Source organism: Punica granatum, chromosome 8, assembly GCF_007655135.1.
Source record: "Punica granatum isolate Tunisia-2019 chromosome 8, ASM765513v2, whole genome shotgun sequence".
NCBI classification, from domain to species: Eukaryota; Viridiplantae; Streptophyta; class Magnoliopsida; order Myrtales; family Lythraceae; genus Punica; species Punica granatum.
Window position 1 is genome coordinate 24966182 of NC_045134.1, and position 23860 is coordinate 24990041.

General features: G+C 37.9%; 2 protein-coding genes and 1 long non-coding RNA gene across 3 annotated transcripts; 1 reads left to right on the top strand and 2 right to left on the bottom strand.

Moving 5' to 3' along the window:
- The first annotated feature begins 1099 nt into the window (after window positions 1–1099).
- LOC116189213 (purple acid phosphatase 17-like) lies at window positions 1100–4943 on the top strand. Its single transcript, XM_031518778.1, has 8 exons — window positions 1100–1410; window positions 3594–3750; window positions 3854–3961; window positions 4048–4174; window position 4210; window positions 4263–4391; window positions 4484–4551; window positions 4641–4943. The coding sequence occupies exons 1-8, from the start codon at window positions 1198–1200 to the stop codon at window positions 4852–4854; spliced, it is 1017 nt and encodes a 338-aa protein (XP_031374638.1). The 5' UTR covers window positions 1100–1197; the 3' UTR covers window positions 4855–4943.
- Window positions 4944–5120: 177 nt separating this feature from the next.
- On the bottom strand, window positions 5121–7489 carry LOC116189215. Its single transcript, XR_004152360.1, has 2 exons — window positions 5524–7489; window positions 5121–5424 (listed from the first exon to the last, which is right to left on the bottom strand). It is a non-coding gene; the product is annotated as an uncharacterized LOC116189215 (long non-coding RNA).
- A 5188-nt stretch (window positions 7490–12677) lies between these two features.
- On the bottom strand, window positions 12678–15351 carry LOC116189159. The gene is made up of 4 exons (XM_031518706.1): window positions 15031–15351; window positions 14845–14927; window positions 13133–13188; window positions 12678–13035 (listed from the first exon to the last, which is right to left on the bottom strand). Exons 1-4 carry the CDS (start codon window positions 15200–15202, stop codon window positions 12957–12959), a joined length of 390 nt encoding a protein of 129 aa, XP_031374566.1. The 5' UTR covers window positions 15203–15351; the 3' UTR covers window positions 12678–12956.
- Window positions 15352–23860: the final 8509 nt, after the last annotated feature.

Below are 23860 nucleotides of genomic sequence, written 5' to 3' on the forward strand. Positions count from 1 at the left end.
GATGGATAATTACGCAAAAGTTACATTAATAAACTGACAATTCGTCAGTATAACGGTGGCAAGAAAAACATAATAAGTCTAATTGGTCAGGATGTGCGCATTGGTCTCCCTCAAAATAGTAGCTATGAGGTTGTGAGTTTGAATTCAAATAAAGATTTGGCAATTTACGCTTTGCATACGGAAGAAAGTGGACTAATGAACAATAATAGTGTCGTGCACCTAACGGAAACTCGAGATAAGCCATGGAATTGATGGACACATGCTGTATAGCTCATCCCCTCGGTTCGTTTTCTCCTTATTGCGTAACTAGTCATCTCATCCGAGTGCAAGTCGAGATGTTTTTACCATTATTATTTTCCTTTTCTCAATTTTTTAGATTATAAGAAAATTTCATAAACTTAATATAAAAAAATAAAAAAAAATTTAATAAAAAGGTATAAATAGCGATACAATAGTTTCACACTTGAGAATCTAAATTACCTATTAGATTAGAGCTGTGCAACTAGAACTGCACAACTGCATTACACTCTTTTCACTCCGTTTCTCGGTTTTGTTGATTGCCCCGATGTTCTTTATTGATCGATCTTTCACTTTCACTGGCTGAAAATTAAAAACTACTTTTTTACTGTCATAGAGCCTCTCTCGCACTCTTTATATTTAGAATATTCATTTTGACTTATACCCATTTGTTCATTGTCATAAAAATTTTGGGATGCGCATTTTCTCGGTGGACTCGGCTCAAATTAAATCCATATATATACAAAAAAGAAAAAATGGATTCAGAACATTTAATATAGTAATCTTGTTTGGAAACTTGCTGGTCTAAATTCAATTATCTCCAACGAGATTTTTTCATTCTTTGTCTTTTTTAAATTCAATTATTATCTGTCTTTCTTATAATAAAATAATAATTAAATAAAAAAGAATTAATATATAAAAAAGAGTGTAGTGCGATAATGCATATTTTCGCCGATAATCAAAAAATTTAGAGTTCGATACTTATTGTGAAACTATCCGTATTCCTTTATTAATTATTAAGACTTTTATTTCATTGTAATAGAATACGAACATCCTTATAATAAAAAAAAAATGTCAAGAAGTCAATTTTTAGAATCCATTTTCTCTCAGCTCCAACCTCTCTTTTCTTCTTCCTCCTCTTCCTCTGCAATACAATACTCCCTGTCTAAGTGCAGAACCATGGCAGGCGATGCTACGGCCGGTAGATCAGCTACTCCTCCCTGCTGCTTTCTGTTAATTCTACTGTGTTGCTGTCTCCGCCTGGCCCCGAACAATGCGGAGGAGCTTCAAAGGTTCAACCACCCGACAAAGCCCGACGGATCCCTCAGCTTCCTTGTCGTCGGCGACTGGGGCCGCCGAGGCTTGTTTAACCAATCCCAAGTCGCTTCTCAGGTACTTCATATCCTATCTCCCCCTCTCTCTTTCCTCTCCCTTATTAGTATTCTCCGCGGTTGCGGCTTCCTGCAGTTCGAACTTTCGAGATCGAGTGGTTTCTCATCGAATGTTTCAGAACCGGATCTCTATCCTGATCTCAGAAGCTCTTCAACAAGCATACGTTCCTTCATTAACCCACAATGCCAATGACATAACTTTAACATATGCTAATAATAATATACACACATATATATGTAAATATACAATAATAATTTGACTAAGATCGATGTGACATTATTCTATGTAATAAAAGACGTTATTGTATTGTTCAATAATTGACGAATAAAAAAATGAAATAAAATCAGTAGATGCTCGAATTAATGGCAAATATTAAAAAATTAAACAAATCTATATTTTCCAGTAGTATATGGATAAATCATTCACTGTTCAAGGAAGCTCTCGTCGGGAATATCTCAGTTTGATATATAATGAAAAATCTTTAGCTCTCAGATCTTCTATTGCTTCGAGTCGAAATAATGCGAAAGAAAAAACCCGCAGCAAATAATGTATCTTCATACACTAGCTGCAAATGTTTGTATGAATTTAATTTTAAATGTTGAAAATTAAGTTCTGAAATTTTAAGATTTAATATAAAGAATAATTGCTTAATAAATTAAGTAAAACTTGTTTAATGGAGAAATGTTGAAAATTTGAAGTATTGAGAATTATATCTACTTGACAGTTACATTTTTCCTTTTTTTTTCACTGTTGACGTGGTATATTAATATTGTGTTATTTTTATAATTTCTATATAAATAAACAAAAGTTGAAAAATAAGGAAGTCACATAAATTGGAGATGAAGAGTGGTGGATCTCGGCCACCACCTCCATAGACGAGGTCATTGACGATCTCGGTGGCCATTAGTGATCGAGATTGGAGCCTCCACCGTCCCCTACCTTACCACTCTCTACCCGATTGAAGTGATTAGGGAGATTAGAGGTGGTGGCTCCTATCCGGTCACCACTGTCCCCAGACTAGCTCTGATTTCGCCACAATTCAGGCTAGGTGGTTGGCAACCACTTTCGCATGTGCCCCCAACTGGAATCATTTTGCAATTATAAAAAAAAATGTTGGGAGCATTGCAGCAAATTTCAAAGAACTGCTAATCCACTGACAGATTAAGGAGAAAATTTATTAGGTTTCCATTTACTTAGTCGCTTTTCCATTTTTTTTTGCGTTAATAAAAAAAATATAAACTTTTCGCATTTTAATAATTCTAATATGAATTTTTTCCCTTAACCTAAAAATGTACAAACTTTCTATTTGATAACAATTTTATCACGACATTAAATTTTTTGTTAATTTTGACAAAATCGGAGCCACACAGCGCGCCGTCAACCTTAATTGGGGCGACCCCAATTTTTTGTTAACTTTTCTCATTCTCCTTTAAAATGGCCGGGGTCGTGGCTCCACCTGCAGAAATTGGGAGAATCCTTAATTTGAGAATTCTCCAGATTCCTGGGGATGGGGGTCTCGATTCCGGCCGCCACCCTTCCTATTGGGGTCGTCGGCGCCCTCTGTGGTCTCGATTCTGTCCAAATTAACAAAAAATTTGACGTCGTGTTAGAATTGTTATCAAATTAAAAGTTTGTATATTTTTAGATTAAAGAAAAAAGTTCATGTTAGAATTGTTAAAATGTTGAAAAGTTTATGCGTTTCTTGGTTATTAACTCATTAACTTAATTTTTCATTTCCTTTTGTGTTAAAGAAAGTTAAATTCAATAAGAACTGAATCTACTGTTACTAAAAACCGCCTTTGTCATCCATTTAAAAAAAAAGAAAAAAGAAAAACTTAGTTTCGAACGAGAAGTCGAGGTGCTCTTGGACAACAATATTTTTTGGTTAATCGACCGCGGATGGCATCTGTTGATCTAGTCTGATAACACAGAGGCCCGGTTTTTATGCTTTTTTTGAATCATCTGATATAAGAAGACACTCAATCTCGAAGGTAGATCGATGCATGGAAATATAACCTGCAGTAATGGATATTTCCCCGGGATTCATGAAACAACGTATCAAACAAAGTGCCAATAGAAGAACTTCAGCTCAATACTTCTCGATGATCTCCGTTATCGTCGATCACCTGCAGATTCGACTTTTCTAGTGAGCATGATTTTGAAAACAAACTTCTGCTTTGCAGATGGGAAGGATAGGGGAGCAGCTCGACATAGATTTCGTAATTTCTACAGGAGATAATTTCTACGACAATGGTCTTACTGGGGAGGATGATCCAGAATTTGAGGAGTCCTTCACAAAAGTCTACACTGCACAGAGCTTGCAGAAGCAGTGGTACAGCGGCAAGTCCCCAGTCTCTTACTCGGGACTAAACGCGTCGATTTTCCTCCGAGTTTTCTCGCTAAATACTTTAAATCATGCCTGATCTTGGATCTCGCTGTGCAGTACTAGGAAACCATGATTACAGAGGCGACGCAGAGGCACAGTTGAGCCCCGTGCTTAGGCAAACTGATTGGCGATGGCTTTGCTTGAGATCTTTCATCGTCAATGCAGGTTAGGATTCTCATGATTTCAGCTTCCTGATAAGTAGTAGAAAGGCTCGAAACCTGTAAACCGAGTTTCAATTCTGTCTCTCTCAGAGTTGGCTGAAATTTTCTTCGTGGATACTACCCCATTTGTGAGATCCTACTTCACCGACTCGAAGGGCCACACATACGACTGGCGGGCCATTAAATCTCGCAAGGCTTACATCAGAGAAGCAATCGAGTTACGTACCGAGTCACAGGATTCGACAGTAAAAGAGTGTCGTAACAATGGAATATGGAGAGGATTAATCTTTGGAATCACGGAATAGGATTTGGAGTCGGCGCTGACGGAGTCAATTGCCTCGTGGAAGATCGTGGTTGGTCACCATTCAATCAGAAGTATCGGGCATCATGGCGACACAGAGGAACTTGTGAAATTGCTCCTTCCAGTACTGCAGGTGAGCATATGATTTTCGTCTCATGCCCCTCAATCTGTGATTCTCCGAATTAAACTGGAACTAAGATCCCCGAGTTCATCTATGGATTTCAGGCGAACAGTGTCGACTTTTACATGAATGGGCACGACCACTGCCTCGAGCATATTAGCGATAAGGATAGGTAAAGAAGATGGATCGGAATTTTGGTAACTTTTCCAATAGGCTACGATGATCAAGTGTGTGAAGTAATATTGGTAACTCACTCTGCAGCTCGATTCAGTTCCTAACAAGCGGAGCAGGCTCGAAAGCGTGGAGGGGAGACATCAAGGATGTAAACAGAAAAGACCTGCGATTCTTCTATGATGGGCAGGGATTTATGTCGGTCCAGTTGTCACAGGCCGATGCCGAGATTGTCTTCTACAATGTATTTGGGGAAGCTTTGCGTACACTGAACGCTTCAAAGGGACTTCATCAATCCATATGAAAGGTAGGAAACAAGATGCATTGTAGTTTATATTGTAACATTGGCAGGGGAATTCGATGATATTATATGGCATCAAAATTATCGATCGACAGAAGTGAACAAAGAGTCTACATGGGCTTAAGAACCCGGAAGGCAAAATCAACATTTTCGAGTTTGAACGAATCCCTATTCAGATGAACAGGTTCATGTATATTCAGAGAGGATCATTGAAAAACTTTGCAGAGCGGATCGAAAGCGTTAACCAAGATTGGAAAAAGAAGCAGATGTCATCAGAAAGCATAATCGACTAAAGAAAGCATAATTAAAGGCAGAATGTTTTTACCCTACAGCCAAAACAATCTACCAAATCACTGTAGTGTCGGAAGGTCGTGAATTAAGGATATTGCTAGAATGTTTTAGCTGAGAAGACAAAATCATGTGAAAGAACGTACAGCCTGGTAATCTCGAGCTGATCTTCTGTGGCACTTTATTATTTATCACCACCAAACACGATCGTCGTGATCATCCTCATTGGAGATATATTCGTCACCCTTCGACAAATCACTTCCAAACGCCAACATGGCGAGGTGCCTATATAAAGAAGAAACAGAAGAAAACTAATGGATTACAGAATAAACAACCCTGCAACTCTTGACTAAGGAAAAGAAGGAAAAAATGCGCATCAGTTACCGAGAGAGAAGGGTTCCGTGCTCATAGCCAATCTCCCAGACAAATGAAAGCTTTGAGGGTCTTTGGTGTCAGCGACTTACCTTGAGGATTCATCAACTTCTTGCTGACACAGAACGAAGATTCAGGAGCTAAGGTCAAAAGGGGAATGGATAGAATGTCCCCAGCCCCCTTGGCGACCTTTCCATGTCTGTAAAACCCGCCGTTTCCACTCCAATACGTTAAGATATCCATCTCCAAGTTGAAATTGATCCTCCTATCATCCAAGTGAGATTCAAACTCAAGTCTTATACTCCTCTTGCAGGTCATAGGCATCGAATTCAAACATTAATGCATTTTTACTTAAATCGTCATCGTCCGGGGAGAGTCGGGCCCTTAGTCCCGCTCATACTCCATTAACAAACCATGAAGAGCAGCAACATCCTTGTTTGCATACTCGGAGGCCAAATCTTTGTCGCCAAATAACTTAGAGTAGCTGAATTTCACGAAAGAACTCTTGAAACGAGGATCTAATATGCTACCGAACGATAAGACCAAGCTACGGTCTAACCAACACTTGCGAATCTTCTCTCGAGCTTCGCTGACAGTATTGCAGAAGAAGTTGTGCGAGGACCATTTCTCATCTGACAAGCTAAGGTAAATTCATATGATTTTCTTCAGGTAAGTGGTAAAGAAGGGATGCTTCGTCTTCGATAAGTCGGGTACGGCTGTATGGAGAAGTTCCAAGAATTTCATCAGGATGGCAATCTTTTCCCATTCTCCCTCCAAAACGACAAAATCCCGAAACTTGTCATCCCTCTGGCCCCAATCCAACAGGACACAGTTATAAAATAGTGCATGATTGAGCATAGGATACATAGAGTTCCATCCACCTCGCCCGAGATCAGTGCAAGCCTTTTGCTTTTATCCAACTGATGACTCTTCTTGGCGAGTTCATAAAATTCATCTTCTCTGCAAGGATATCTCTTGATGTACATAAGCCCACCTCGAAGCTTCCCGATAGCGGACTCTATAAGCTGCAAACCCAACTGAGCCATAGAATTCAAGACATAATTATAGCAACCGACCTGGATGAATATACCATCCCTAGAAAGCGTCTTGCCGTCAATTTGCAGACGGGTTCTCAGAGAATCAGCCATGGAGTCACAGCCACTACATAAACCATCATCGAGAGTTATACTCATCACTTTCTTCTTGATTTGCCATCGGGACAAACACAAAGCCACCTCACCCGCTATCAGAACTCCGTCGACCGGTGGCTTTAAAGCCTTGAACTCGATATCCTCTGCAACTTCCAACTATCATCGATCCCACGAGCAGTGATGCAAATAAACTCATCGCTCGAGAACCCCGACTTCCAAATCCCGACAGATAACGAAATTCGTCCCGGGGCTCTCCTGAGCTCCGACTTGACGAAATCCCGCTCCTCGAAGTACCGACTCAGGACCTCCCTCTCGGCCCTCTCCCTCTTCAAGTTATTGAAATTAGGGCAGACTGTTCCCATCAAATGCCGGAAACCTTGCTGCTCGACAGTCTCGTAAGGGAGCCCCTGGCAGACCAGCCAGACGGCGAGGGCTTTACGGAAATCATACTGATTGATCACATCTCCACTGGTCTGGAACACCGTCCCAGCATCAGACTGCTTGGACTCGACGCTGCGTGCCTTCTCGTCGTCTTTTGGGGACATTTCTGTAAATGAGACAGCAGAGCCTCGGAGGACGTACCGCTCGCGATAGAAGCCGAGACTATCTCCTCGCAGTGCTTGCACTGCGCTTTCACCGTTCTCCTTTGCCGCTTTGGGTTGGGGCTGTCGTGGTCGTCACCGGCGCCTGACGGCTTGGCATCGGGATCTGCATTTACCTCCGACATAACGCGACTGTGAGAATCATCCGCCATCGTGTGCTCGCCGGAGGTTCTGGTCGGAGCGAGCTCTGTGGACAGCAGGCTCGGCTGTTGAGCTATCCGTCGCTCGAGGGGCGGGAATGAGCGATGGAGAGGGGAGAAATGGTGGGAATTTACTGGGCCACCTGGGCCGGAAAACGAACTTGCAAGTGGGCCCGATCAAACATGGGCTCATATGAACTTGGACCTGGCCCAACTACACGGGTTGGTAGTTTCTTTTCGGTTACATAGATATCTTATGCATATATAACGTTGTTTGTCAAATCAACAGAGCTATTAATCGTTTATGGTAGCCATCCCATTGGATGTACATCCTATAATCTTCCACTTCTCGGGGAAGGCTTGCGATTCTACTACACTGGGCAGCGATTTATGTCGGTCCAGTTGGGTCAGACGGAAGCAAGATCTCCTTCCACAATGTAGATGGCGAAGCTTTTGCATAGACTCGACGCATCAAAGGGACTAGACTTCGTCAATCTGTGTGAACTGTAGGAATGAGGTCTAGTGCAGTTTATATTGTTATATTGGCAGGGAATTCGAGAGAGGTTATATGGCATCAAAATCATCGATCAACAGGAGCAAAAGAAGCGAGATCACGGGCTTAAGGAACTGAGAGGTGCAACCAACATTTGCTAGAGTTTACTTGTATCCAGCTCGGGTTATTGGGAAACTCTGCAGGACCAGATGTAGGGTATGATAAGCTCGGGTCATTGAATTTCGCCTTTGATTGGTCTCCCTTTTTCAGGTCACGCCATTGTTGATCAACAATGGCGGTCAAGTAGGACGTCTCAGCAGAGAGGAGGGTTACACCAATTTCCTCCGTGACCGCCAACTTTATGAAGATAAGGGCAAAATTATCCATTGACTGCCAATTGAGATAGTCTGAGTTGAGTGTGATTGTTCTATCTGCTCCAGTTGTAGTCTTGCTCGGTACTGTGACTTTGCCTTCGACATAATTGAGCAATTCATATGCATTAAGCAGTGGAGTCATTATTCCTTTCCAATAGAGATAATTCCTGCCATTAAGCTTGACAGGTATGGTTGGAGAGGATGAAGGAAGAGTAGTGGAAGTTGAGGAAGAAGAGGGAAGAATTGTGAGGGTTGAGGAGGAAGAGCTGCCAGCCATTGTTGCCGAGAAGAAGAAGATAGGCAAGTTAAAGGGATAAGTGGAAGCAAGCCAACCAATTGGAGTTACCCGGTTAAGGCTCTGATATCATAAAGAGATGGCAAAGTATGACTGAATCCTCACTTGCAAGGTGAGGTGAATATGTTCGATTATATAGACATTGTACATGGCCATCAAAGGAAAATATAAAGCACATAAATATGTATGATACATGCCTAAAGCACAAGAAGTATAAATGAAAAACTATGATTTTATATCATCCTCTATTAAGTATAATCTAGAGGTCAATTGAGTCAAGCCCGAGCCTGAATGCGGGAGGCTTGAGCTCGGATCGATAATTTTATCATGAATTCGAGCTTGATCGAGCCTGAATTGAACATCCGAATGTGACTCGACAAAGCTCAGCCATAGTGAAGCAAACGAGCTATGGTTCAACTGAGCTCGCACTCGAGCTCGTTTAGGCTAGTATGGACCAAGAAATGTTGATTTGGAGTGTATGGGTTCCCTATATTCATGTGGACTCGACCTAATGACTCTAAATATGTATCTGCAATAATAAACTCGATTAAACTCGCAAGTCCCTTGAGCTGAAATACTGTTTAACTCGAGCTTAACTGGTTTGATTAGCAATCTCAGTTTGAGCTTGACTTGAGCCGAATTCGATTTTTCATCAAATTGTGGTTGAACCATTTGCTAGGCTCAACTCGGTTACACCCCTAGTCCAACTCACAGAATTGGCAGCCTGTTGTCATCTTCCAATGAGGATATTGGTATGACTTCTGAGTTGAATTAAGCCGCTTCGAGTGAGGATCACTCCAGGCCAAAAGCATACCCTGGAGCTTGCATAAAGTGAATTAGCATGTGCAGTCGGGTTTTCGACCTAAGAGCTAAGAGTCAGAATCGTTTCATAAAAATCGAGTTTCGGATCTGTCAAATTGTTTCACAAACACTGCTACTTCAGTAAAGATTCCAGGATCATGTTGATACTGCAAGAGCCTAGGGGTCTCCCCTATACACATAATGGAATTGAAAGAGTGCACATTCTTCGCCGTCTTTCTTCTTTGCAACCTTGTCTTCTGTAAAAATAAGGTATTCGATTTACTCATGGAGCATAATGTAGTTTCAGATTAAGTCAGTTCAGCTAATTTACTATGAGAGGCGATTGTCGCCTCTATGCTCAAATTCGAAGCCAATATTTCAAAGATTCAACAAAATCTTGCTGGTTCCATTAAATTAGACAGCATTAGAACAAAAGCTTCAACATATAGACTTAAGTCTTCTTAGCATCCAATCCAGTGAGCTACTTCTGAATTCGGAAAGTTTGATCTGGAGCATGTAACCGATATGAAGCAAAAACCGCCATTTACAAAAGAGAGCAACTTTGGTCCAGCTGTTCTTACTAATCATCACTGCATTCAGTATCCACGATCATCATTATTGTCAGTCTCATCCTCATTGTCATCCTCATCACATCCTCATCAAAGATCGATTCATCATCATTCTCATCATCTCCATCGTAGACCGATTCGACATCATCCGATGGATAAGGCCCAAAGGCAAGCATCTTGGAGTCATCTAGGCAAGGAAGAGATGAGATTAAAGGGTTAGTTTCAAACAAAAAGTATATCGTGACAGTAACAAGAGGAGCATATGCCAGTTATTACCTGTGGAAGGGTCATGTGCTTGCAGCCAATCTCCCAAACAAACAAACACTTGAAGGTTCCTCTACTTATGTGACAACCCATGAGGTCACGCTATTTTCTGTGGGATGCTAAAAGAAGATTCAGCGCCAACCCTAGCAACAGGAACGGCTAATACATCACGTGCCATAGCAGCAAGCACTGGGTAACGACAAGTAGTTGCATCGCTCTGCCAGTAGTCGAGGATACCCATCTTCTTGTTGCTATAATCTATCCTCGGTTCTTCTAAGTAACAATCTAACTCGGACTTTCTAGGATGCAACTCTGGTTCCCGACTCAGCAATGCTTTGTAGTCCTCGGGTAAGTTAACATCTCCAATCTCAGTACCGGCATCTTCCTTAGCAGCTGAAACAGCTCCATCAGGGGCAGCGGCAGACGCAAATTTTTTTATCGTACTCATCAAACAGGTCATGAAGAACAGAAATCACCTTTTGCATATGCGCCTTAGCAGAGGCTTCATCACTATATAATTTAGTGTAACAGTATTGCACAAAAACTTTCCTTGTATTGAGGATCCAACATGGCGCCACATGACAAGACCAGATGATGGTCCAACCAGTACTTACGAAGCTTCGAAAAGGATTCAAACATAAAATCACGGCAGCAATTCTTTGCCTCTAATACGTGAGTGTAGATCAATAATATGCCCTCGATGTAGTTTATTCAACGTGGGATGCTTCGCTTTGGACAAAGAAGACATCACTTCGTGAAACGCTTTCAAGAACCTATGAATGCTGGCAATCTTTTCCCATTCTTCCTCCGAAAGCACACCCCACTTAAAGAGGACATCCTTATAGACAAGAGCAAGATCGAGCAAAGTGTACATAGAATCCCATTTCCAAAGAAACTTAATGCGCAACCTTTTGTTCGTTTTCAACTGGTAGTACCGCTCGGCAAGTTCATAGAAGTTCCTTCTTTCTGGATCGGCGCGACCTGATTTTAAGAATCGCATCCCGGAGCTTGAAAAAGATAGGCTCAATGAGCTTCAATCCCGATTCAGCAATCGAACTCAACATCTGATTACAGCACCGAATACCGAGAAAAAAAACTGTTACCAACAAGCATTCCCTTAGGATCGATATGGACCCTAAGGGAATCAACCACGTTAGCATGATAACAAGCCTCATCAAAAGTCTAGCCGATCACCTTCCCTCGGACACTCCAGTGCGCCAAACACGAGACAACCTCTTCCTCTACCGTCACTCCTGCTACGGGGGTCAAGTGATCGTAACAAGGCATCAAAACTTTGAACCGAACGACCCTCCTCTGCAACTTCCAATCCTTATCAGCCCAATGGAAGCAAATGCACAAACACTCATAGGTATCCCTCCAAAGTTCCGATCTCCAATTACCAACCGTCACGAAGATTCCCCCCTGGGCGCTCTCCAACTCTTTCTTAACGATTTCCTTTTCTCGGCGTACCAGCGCATAACATCCCTCTCGGCCGTCTCTCCACTCAAATGCTCGTAGGGACAAAGCACATCCATAAAGTTCCTATACGCTGTGCCTTCAACGAACGCGAAGGGGAACTTCTCGCACACGAGCATGCGATAAAGCATTTTAAAGTGATGGGCCCTGCATAGGACCTTACCGCAGTCTCAGCATTCGAGTTGGTGTCTTTGCACGGCGGAGCCGCAATGTCCTTCTGGATGGGGCCTGATGCTCTGTGTTTCCATTGGAGTCCCCACACTCGCCACCGACATGGAGAGCCGCCGGAAAAGGCTCTGCAAATGATCGTCGACCGGAATTCGTACACGTCACTCGCCCAGGAACCTTACTAGCCTGACCGGCCCGGCCCGGTGTGCATCACTGGACATTTCTGTCCAAATAGTAACACCATTTTTTTTTTCCACTTATAAGAAAAGCGAAAAATAAGGTAAGCCGAAAATCGCACGGGCAAAAATTAAACATGATGTCTCTTGATTCTGAGTAAACACCTTATGTCATTGCACTGAATCATTTTTCTCGTGTTGTATTTTCTTACAGTGAGAGATCTGCTGAGGTTGTAATGATCCTCGTTCAGTTGTCATTTTGCAAATTGCAACAAAGACAGGAGCTAATTTTGCATTGCTGCAACACATACACGGCCTACTGAATAGTAATCCAACTGGATATCTAATCATAGGTGTATTCAGCTGAACCCCATAGTACATCTAAAAAAGAAACGACTTCAAGTAGAACTTAGTGACTATATCGAGTGAGGACCATTGAGGTTTGGAGATGGCTCTGGGCCAACAATGAAATAAACATCCCTATTTTTTAGCTTGCCGGAAGTAAATTTGCAGACCATTATGGATGATAGCCTAACGGTTATAAGCTCACTCTCATGTGGTTTGAAAAACCCCACATCGAGTTCGAATCCCCAGGACATATGTAGGGTGAGCTCTTTGGCTTGAGCCGGGGTAAATAAATTTGCAGTTTGCAGTTGGTTTTCCACCGAGGAGTCTGTCAGTTTGCGTAAATTTGAGTTCTGAATCCCATCATATGGTCTCACAAACTGCGTAGTCAATAAATATTTGAGAATCATGCTGCTATTGCAAAAGCAAACATAATTCGCTCAAAAAGGATAAAATAAACAAGAAGGAACGAGAAATATGAAAATGACAAGACATAATATCTACGAGCAATATCGGGTTCTCGTCAAGGTACACTGCAAACCGTTTGTATCTGCAAAACTCCAGGGTGAGACGATGGGCATTGATTAGAAATTACTGGTCTTTCATCCTCTTTTCTGCTTCCTCCAAGCTCTGAATCTTCTTGTAGAATTTGCATATCCGATAGATACACCTGCACCCACCAAATCGGTTTCGCATTTGTTAAGATAGCAAATTAAGAATATTTTAGAATAATTAAAGACTGGAAAACTGAGTGAGAATGTCAGTACCAATAGAGGAGGCACGCTGAAGCACACAAAATCACATTCCTTTGGGCTTTATAGATCTGCAAAATACAACCCGAGTACAAGATGTACATGCATCAGCAATCCGAAGGAAACAGATGAACAAGAGCTCAAAAGAACCTTTCTTCCTGGTCATAAGACACAGTTCATGCTCTATCAAGCTAAAGGGGAACACCTATGCCACTAATCAACCTGTTGCTGAGGAGGATTCAACAGACTAATTTCTTAACAAATCCAATCAAAATATGTAGTCAAAAGAGTTAAGAAATAGCAGCAGGCTGCCACAGTTACACTTAATGCTGTCCAACATATTCACTTTATGAGGGCAATTGGACAGCATGCCACCGAAGAAAAGTTCAACCACCATATCGAATAGACAAATAAAATTCAAAGAAAAGTTTGCCTGCAAGAGGCATTACTGATTCTGCATTTTCATTCCGACTGTTCTTGATTGTTCTGCCCAGAATCTTTATCTGTTTCGTTAATTTTTATGCCTTACAACTAGAAAGGGGAAAAGGGACGACTCAAGTAAGGAAGATGTCATGAATTATCTATCTAAAATAACAGAAACACTTCAAGCAAAAAAAGAAATTGAAACAACAGAGACACGTGACCATCGATTAACTTCAATCTAATACATCCAATTAGCTCCATATAATTATTAAATGGACGCCAAACTTACCCAAATTTCCATCTGCATCACAGCCAGTGACAAGAGACTCGACTATTCTCTGCTTAATATTCATTCACATACAAAAAACTAATGAACATCTTGCATAAAGCAACAACTTCAAATTCTGATACTTTTATCGATCACCGTTTAACTTATAGTGCCAAGATATCCTAAAATTGTTAAAAACCAGAATCAGTGCCTGGATCTGGGCATGAGAAAGACAAATGCAGAAATCTACCATCCGGACCAATCGAGAGGTAGCAACTCCTGTCTCTTAACTCAGATTTCAGTCCTAAAATGCATTCGCTAATCAGTAAGGATACATCTAATATCACATCCTATGATCCTACCAAAGATTGAACTTCTACATTAACTCACAATAAGGCATTAAGACAAACCGCCAGCAAAGTTACTCCGCCTTTTGCTTTTCTCTTATCGGAAAAGTAATAAATCCATATCCTATGCAAGAAGTTCTTCCACAAAATAATGCACTCACACAACTTATGCAAGATCAAAGATTACATGAGACATCTTGTGAAACTCAAAGTGGAGCTTAAAGTAGCATGATCGTTAATTATATGCTCGGTCAGCCACTGAATCAACGACCTAAAATTGCACGATTTCAGTTAAATGTACTGCCACAGACGTCTCGTAGTTTCCTATAGTATGCATAATATTGCTGATCGACTACGATTGCCAAATCCCACCTATCAAGTAGAGCTCGATTAGGAAGGTTCATTCTTTCATCAAATTTTCCGGTGAAAAAAACCGAGCATGTTCTAGGCATGACTCATTCTCCTGTCTGGACAGATCATCCTCGCAGTTCATTTTGCTGCCCCAGCCATCACTTTTGTGATCCTTCGTTTACTGTGGAAGAAGTTCAACCGAAGAATTGTAGCTCTCAAGCTCCTGATTGCAGAGACCTTGAATGTACTAATTAATCATTGTTGCATATTTAAGGCGAGAACCTCACGAAGATTATCGCTACTACTCGAGAGCACACTATTTGATACACTCCACTCACCGATTTCTCGTAGCGATCTCTCTCGGCGGCGGTGCAGACCTCCGAGGTGCACATCAAGCGGTGCTCGTTCTTCCAGTACAGATCTGCAATCCAAAAAGAAAACCTGAATCCGAAATGCCTGAATGCCCGATCAAGATACTCAGCAGTCATAACTTTCATACATAGAGGATGCTAAAAAAGACTCACCGAGGAGCTGAAACCCGGCGAAGGGGACGACGAAGAGCGCCGACTGAAGGATGAGGGACACGAAGGAGACGATGCGGTACTTTAAGAGCTTCGGCGACGGGAGAGTCAGCAGGATCGCCACAACAGCCTCAGCTGCCACCGCGTAGGTCAGTAGCATCCACTGCAGAGCCATCTCCTAGAGCTTATAACTTAGGAGGTGGCACTTCCGGCGAGCTTCCGACGATCAGCGACGGAGAACCGAGAAGATTCCCTGTCGGGATTCTTCTTCTCTCGCTCGACAGTTGGCTTCAAATAGAAGAAAGCTCTGCCTCTGGGGCTGAACTATGTCTGATATATTATTAATTATTTGATTATTATTTGAACCTTTAATCAAAATTAAAAGAATTTTAAACCATTTTTTAATTAAAAAATATATAAGGGATGGGCTTCACATTCGAGCAGGCCCATGGACTTGATCCGCGATCCTCACCACGTCCGGTCCACTACATAGTTATCGCGATTTAAATAGGCCAATGACATTTCGTGATCTCACCGAAAAAGAATTGCTACAATTTTTACGTCGCAATGCAAGCACTTGACATATGCCGAGTATGATATTTATATAAGTGGAGATAGTCGCAAGCTAATCTCTGGGGCTCGTGAACATATTCATCGATTGTAGTGTCCGAGGACGGCTGGGATGGCCGTATTTCTTTCGTAGGAGGATGGAATTTGGTCCTCCAAGGCAGTCATCACCCATTGCCAGACTAGAGGCAACCTCCACTTCTGAATCAAAACCCCCAGCTCCGAGACCATCATAGTCATTCATATGACCGATAAATCTGAATATACCATACCTCGTAAGCCCTGCCAAAGTTTAACCCATCGGCTCGTGCACATACCGGAAAATGTTTCGGCTTCGACAGACCGTCACTTGCGGTGAGGGGAATGAAGCCTGGTCCAAGAAACAACGTCATCATGGCCCGATCCATCATGAAGGGTAATTTTTTGCACCAGACGACATTCCCTGCACCGGCGACGCTCACATAGTCGATGATACGCTTGACGAGATCGAGATAGAGAGGAAGGAAATTGTAGGGTGGTGGTGATGGTGGAGTGCATTCATATAAATAGACTCTGCAATTCTGATGATGATATCTGTGAGCCTGAAGCATGCAGCTCAGCCTCAGAGGAGTTGCTGCAGTAAAGAAGTTGGTGGGGGATGGATGGGGTTCTCTTTACCGTCAAGGCTTCCCAAAATTATTGACACCGAAGTTTTAATATAAGTTTATTTATCTTTTATTCGCCGACCCTTTTATAAAGTCCAAATCGAAAGTTCCATTCTTTTCATTATTAAGGAAAAAAGAAAAGAAAAAAAGTTATTTAACTATTTCGGAGAAGTCAAGAATTGCCACTGCATGCCTCTCGGACAGTATAAATTATTGTCAATCATTAATTTCCGTTTGAGAGAAAAAGAAGAGCCACATATTTCCCATTATCGGACCATCATTATTGCTCAGCTTACTATTAGAGCTAATTATGCTTCGCTGATGAGATCAAAAATTGGGGTCATGCGGTAGTACCGAAGGGCATATGGACATCGGCGGGAGTAACCGTATGTGAATCGGAAGCTACGACTATTCGGTATAGCAAGCAATAGCCAATAGGGATTGTGAAACGTTTCTGCTCGTACCCGATCATCATACAATGCTGCATGTGTGCGCTTTCGTTTGGATTACCCTCTTTTCTAATCTCTACGCATGCAGTTTTTCTTGGGTTATTAATAGAAAAAGTTGATTCATCATACGATAGGGTGTAAATGGGCAGTAAGCGCATATAATGAGATGCACTAATAAGAATAAAAATATACTTTAATGTACGATAAATGTGATATAGTACTAAAATATTACACTGATAAGATATAATATCTAGAAATTACAGTAATTATTGTTTAAGTTTTATGTGAATGAAATTCCAGTGAAATATTAGAATTAGCATCGAAGTGCTTAGTTTTTTTTAAACTATATTTATACATTATACAAAGTGTTTCTTTTTCGGTTAACAAATAAAAAAATACTACCCGACCCGGCTCGACTGTATTAGTCGAGTTCAAATTAGACTTCCGGAAATCATGGTTCACACCAAAAAAATAAAAAGATAGTACCTTTAGTTTTCATATATTAACGTTGCATTTGGTTTCAGAGTTAAAGTAACTTTGATTTTGATTTTAATTTTGATTGTGAAAAATGACAAATGAGATTAGATTATAAATTTGACTTGGGAAATGTTTGTTTTTGTTGTGTAATGTGTTGAGCTAAAGTTAAAGTTAAAATTTTTGACTTAGAAAATATATGTTTTTGTTGTGTAGTGTGTTGAGTTAGAGTTAAAGTTAAAGTTAAAGTTAAAATTTTTTAACTCGGAATCCAAACAAACATTTCATTTAAAAGGGTAAATTATACTCTCTTCTCTTGGGGTATTGTTGAATGACATTCCACCCCATTCTTAGTAACAAAATGACATTTCACCCCATTCTTAGTAATAAAATGACCTTCCACCTTATTTTTAATATAAGAATCGACACTCTGCCCCATTGACCAAGTTGACCTAATAGAAAAGTAATGTTTTGGTCGTCAATTTTTAATTTTTTTATCAATTTCATCCTGATTTATTTGTATGTTTAATATTGTCCTCAAGATGTCATGGTTGGTCTACTTTAGTCTTGCTATTTGAATTTCCACCAAAACTACTGACGTGTAAATTTCCCGATAATAAATTTTTGTTGAAAAAATTATTAATACATTTATTTAATTTTTTGAGGAAATTCTCTCGAATAATATTTTTTTAATTTCTGAGGGAATTTCCTTGAAAATTAACTTTTATTTTTAAGTTTTAGACATAATTCTTAAGAAAATCCATTGAAAATTTTCAACGGAAAACATGGTCGAAAATTTTCCTCAAAAGTAGCAAATGTCTTTCTTTTTTATTTTGTAATAGGAGTTTATTAGCCGTTAGAATGGTCACTCACAACTTCGCTATCATATTCGCAAGCGTTGATGCGAAACCACAAGTTTCTTCATGTATAAGTACTAGACTTTTTTACTCGTGCAACTTTTTCCTAACAGAGATTTGTTGGACTTTTTTTATTGTAAGATTATAATTCATTTTTTTCCTAGGTGGAGAATTTTTATATTTTTCAAAATGAATTATAGCTTAATTTTGAACAAAATAGTTTCCATAAATTATGCATATCCAAAGTACAATTATGTGCTCATTTTATGCATGTAAATAATTAATTTGATATATATAATTTAAATTTTATTTGTTATGGTAAATTTTTCAACATAAATTTAAAGTCATATGAGATTTATATTGTAACAGTCTAATAATATAATGAACTTTGTCATATAAATTTTAGTTCGTTTATAGATTGTATAGTAATATATCAATTAAAAATTAATTTTTCATAAATAAAATTTTCTAGATTGAAGCCAAAATAACTACACAAAATAATCCAAATAAAGTCTTTTTTATTTTTAAATACAAACAAAGTTTTACAGATTGAGGGCAAACATTCCTAGATAAATTAATCCAAGTAAAGTTTCTTTTCTAATTATTATTATTATTAAATTAATCTTAATTTAAATTAGATATAGGGATAAATTTTATTTAGATATTAGCGTTTTAGCCCTATATCAGTATATATATACATTTTCAGCCCTGTTTAGCCCTTACATAAACATTGACCTTTCATAACATTGACCTTTCTAACTATATATCAATAAATATTAACCATCCTAACCATATATCAATAAATATTAACCATCCTAACCATATTTATTACATGAATTACAACTATATATATATTTATATAGATTTCAGCAAGCATTATGAATAAAAAATAATCTTTAAAATTAATAAATAAATAAAAAGAACAACAATAAAGAGTATAAAAAGGGATTTTACGGTCACCTTCTTGGCAATATTGTAGAGATCACTAGTTGGCAGTGCTCAATGAGGGGTATAAGTGCCAAGGGATTAGGATGAAAGGCATACACACTCTATCCTAAATCACTAATGGTTTTAGAAAAATATATTAGTCATCTATTTTAGACATGCTTTTTACACTTATTATCTTATTTTATAATTTTATTTTAAATTTTTTTATTTACAAAAATATTGCATGGTAGTAAGCTTCATCTATTGAGATCAATATGTCAAATATTATAGTTTGGGATATTGATATTGAGGAGTGAGGTTTCGTCAATGACCATCAACTCTCCAGACTATAGAAAGCCTAATTTATTATCGATGAATTGGTCTTTTTTTTAAAATTTTCAAAAATCATATTATTCTTAAGAATATTATACATTAATAGGCCTATCGAAATTTTTACCCGCGAGAGAACGCGGGACAAACCGTGTAATATTAGCGATAAAATTGAAAAGCAATTAAAGGTTGGGGATGAAAAGAGATTTTTCTTATGAGTCAACATGGTCAATAAGGTAGAGTGCCATTTTGTGTTAAGAATGAGGTTGAGTGTCATTTAGCAAAAGCCCAATGGAGGGGAGTGCATTTTACCTTATTTAAAACTATGAGGCAATAAATAACTTTAATAAATGATTAAATATTAGTGACAAATTAATGTTATATATTTGAAGCTGAAATTGTCAGAATGGACTAAACTTCTGTATTTTTATTAGATATCATTGTTTATTACATATGATTATGCACTTCATATTAACTAGATGAAAAGTATGTGATAGAGGTATTGGAATTTTTTTAAAAAAAGAAAAATAGCACCGTACAACACGATTTTTTGATTTTTTTTTTTCACGTTGCAACACAAATTTAAATCATTTCATTGTACAATATGAAAAAAAAATTTACCGCACAGCATGCTGTCCATATTCTATCAAGAAATGAACGGAATGCTGATGTGGTAGCTTGTTTGGGGGAAATTTTGCAACAAACAACAGGCTTAAGGGCATAAATAAATAAAATATAAGTTAAAAATTAAAATAAAAAAGAGACCTCGATCAGAGTCGCCAGCGTAGTCTGATCGAGCTGGCGACCTCGATCATGAGGTGGGTGGCTGGTGGGGTCACCCTAACAGCCTCATTCTGTCTCAAATGGGATTTTCATCTTTTTTTAAAAAAAAAATAACTTATATTGTATTTATTTATGCCTCTAAGTTATTATTTGTTACAAAACTCCCCCAAACAAGCTATTACGTCAGCATTCCGTCCATTTCTTGATGGAATATGGACGGCATGCTGTGCGGTGAATTTTATTTTTTCATGTTGTACAAGGAGATAATTTAAATTTGTGTTGCAGTGTGAAAAAAAGTCAAAAAATCATGTTGTATAATGTTATTTTTTTGTAAAAAGTTATTGATGACCGATATAATTAGAAATAATAACTTGTCAACAAAGAATATATTTCTTGGGATCTTTACGGACCAAAATAGAAAAGACAAAGGAAAGTAGTGGAAGTAATAAATCTCTAACCTCATGAATTATTACTCCAAATGAAACTTACACGATAGCTATGTCAAGAAGTAAATCAATTTTTGTTCAAATAATGTAAATTATGTGTATGTGTTCACGATATCAAGTAATTACAGAGGTTGTCCCGTAAAAATTATTTAAAATAAGGACTCCCGTATTGAAAAATTTTTATTTGAGTTTTTTGCGTTATTAGTGTAGGGCCTACCTTTCGAGAACAATCAAACTATTAAGAGATTGTAAAATACATAGAATCTCTAAGATATTGTAATAACGTTCATATTATTAGTTTCATAGATAGCTAAACGACCCACAACTTTACTGTTCCTATTAGGCTCTATTGCTTGGAGCTCTAGTCCAAAATATTTTCGATTATCATTGAAGTCTTACTAAATTCAAACTAAGCAAGCGTACGTCTATACTGATAACGATTAGAAAGAACACGAAGACAGAGGTTTAATTCAACAAATAAATTAATAACTTCAATGTCTACAAACATTTCGACAAATATTTTCAATACCTGTAAAATGGGAAGTACTAATATGACTCCAACAGCTGAATTTTGTAGTTATCTGTTAATCATGATGAACGTCTCAACCTCATTGTAGGCTAAAGAGAGCAATGCTTAACCCAGCTTCCTATCCCTATCTCACAATACTCCATTATTTTTATGTGATCTTTTGTTTTCTCATAATAATCCCATTTAATTGAGTATGAATGTAAGTATAAATATGTGATTAATGGCCTTCCATCTTTTCGACTTCCATAGCAATGTGGCAATGTGATATTATAACATTTGTCCCATCCTTATTAATAATGACACGAAAAGTCACACGACAAAAATCTTCTCATGTCCTACGTGGCATTACCTTATGCTTCGCTCTAACTTTTATATATGTATAGATAAAAGTTTCAATCATAATGAAGAGGTACAATTATATAAATTAAAATTATGAAACCGCAATATTGCTTGAAAATAGAACAGTCATGGTACGGGCTACTATTGCTAGTCTCTTTGTAAACGTAATCTATATATAATCCTCAAGATCTATATATATAATCTTGATTCGACTGGATTAGTCGGGACTCAATTGGGCTCCTGGATATCGGGTTTACACTGAAAAAATTAAGGATTCCTGTGACATCATATGAGTTTTCGGGCTGGGCCCAATTGACAATGCTTAATGGGCTGGGCTTTCTCAGCCGAACCAATGAGCTCGGGTATAAACCAGGCCGAATATCTGTGTACTTGGACGATTCTGCACAGTTTTCCGATTTTGGATTTGGATCACACTGCCGCGGGGCCACTTACATTTCGAAAATTATGAACTGGAAGGAATAATGTTTTACTGAGCACCTTTTTTTTTTTCCCCTTTTCCTTCTAGAAATTATTCTCAAATAAGGAAGAATAGAATGTAATATGATGAGATAAAATATTATAGAATTAGCCAAACTCTTCGACTTCTTAAGAACTTGACCCAACTATTCATTCTTATAAAATTCTGTAGGACTGCCTGGATGCAATATATTAGGTTACTCAATCCACGGATCAGGAGAGAAAGGAAAAGTAATGAAGTTGCACATAAGGATCAAGAGATTTCAGTTTCGATTCTTGTTAGTAGAATTATTTGTACTCATTTATTTAACTTTTTTTTTAAAAAATATTACGCCTGTTAGAGGTGTCTCGCATAAAGCCCAAAAGACTCGAAGATCCGGTAGGCGGCGATGAGAGCAGCCGAAAAGAAGAATGGCGATATATTTCCTATTTTTCTAGGGATTTCGTTGTACCTTTTGAATATTTGAAAAATGAAATATTCCTATGAGATATTAATGATATTTCTACGATAACTTTAGATTATTTAAAAGATAAAATATCTATATCTAAAAAAGAAGAATATTCTAGATGGATTTAGGATATATTTGTGATATGTGGGTTTTGTATCTATATATAGAGACTAAGTCTTGTACTCAAGAGTACAACATTGTGAGGGATGGTGAGTGTTGGGTGAGATCTTTCGAGAATTCTCTCGGAAATATTTTTTTCGTAACTCAAAGATTTTAGAGTGAGAAAAGTGAGAGAATCGAGAGGTCGGAAAGACTCTTCTCGATGAGGTTCGGGACGATAAAGGAGCTTGGAAAACACGAGTGATATCTCGGTTGTAATTTTTAATTTTTTGATCAAGTTGATACTTCTACGTTATCTATGGATGTTTTCCTCTGCTTGAAGGTTTTATTACGTATATTTGGTATCGTTATTTTTCGATTTCTTGTGATTCTAATATCGTTTGGACATCTTTAAAATAAATAACGCCTATGGTTTTATTTATTATTATTTTTTAAATGAAAAAGTCGTTGCATCCGTGTTAACAAGCCATACCCAAGCAACGGCGGTAGAAGGTTTTAATTACCTTACCTCTCATATATATTACAAGCTCTAATGATTATTAGATCGGGAACGTCACTGTCTTTTAATAAATAAAATTAAAAAGAATCCTTATTGTTCATAGTCTGATTATCCAACTGGATCCAGGATTCTCACATCAGATCGTCCTGTCGATCTCCAAATCGACTAATCAATTTAATTAATCTAAAAGCATCCTCTATAATAATTCTGCCAGTACTATGCCAAATATATAAGTTAAAAAAGTATATTCTAAAAGAAATATACATAATATTTAGTAATAAAGTTAAATTTGATTTAATTTGATTTATATAATATTTGGTGACGAAATTAGGTTTGATTTAATTTAATTTAATTTGATTTGAGGAAATAAAGATAAAAGTAATTGAGAAAAATATGTGAGAGAATTTGAAGAAGAAGATAAAAAAGTAATGATTGTGTTATTGAATTGAGGAAAAAATGTTAAAATTGAGGAAAAATATCGAATAATTTAGAGAATTTAGTATTAAAAAATAAATTGTAATAATAGAAAAGAAAAAGTATGAGAGGGAATTTAAAGAAAAAAATAAAAAAGTAATGATTGTATTGTTGAATTGAATAAAAAGTAAAGTTAATTTAAAGTAAAATTTGTTTTTGTGGATAAATAAACCATTAGTTTGACTTGAGGAGATAAAGATAAAAGTATATAAGAAAAATATATGAGAGAATTCGAAAAAAGAAAATACAAAAATAATGATTCTGTTGTTCGATTGAGGAAAAAATTATTGAATAGTTGAAAGAATTTAATATTAAAATATTAATTATAATAATAGATAAAAAGTATGAGAGATAATTTGAAAAAAAAGATAAAAAGGTAATTATTTTATTATTAAACTGATGAAAAAGTAAAATAAAATTAAAATAATAAGTTCAGTTTTTGTAAACAGACAAAAAAAAAAGTTATTTG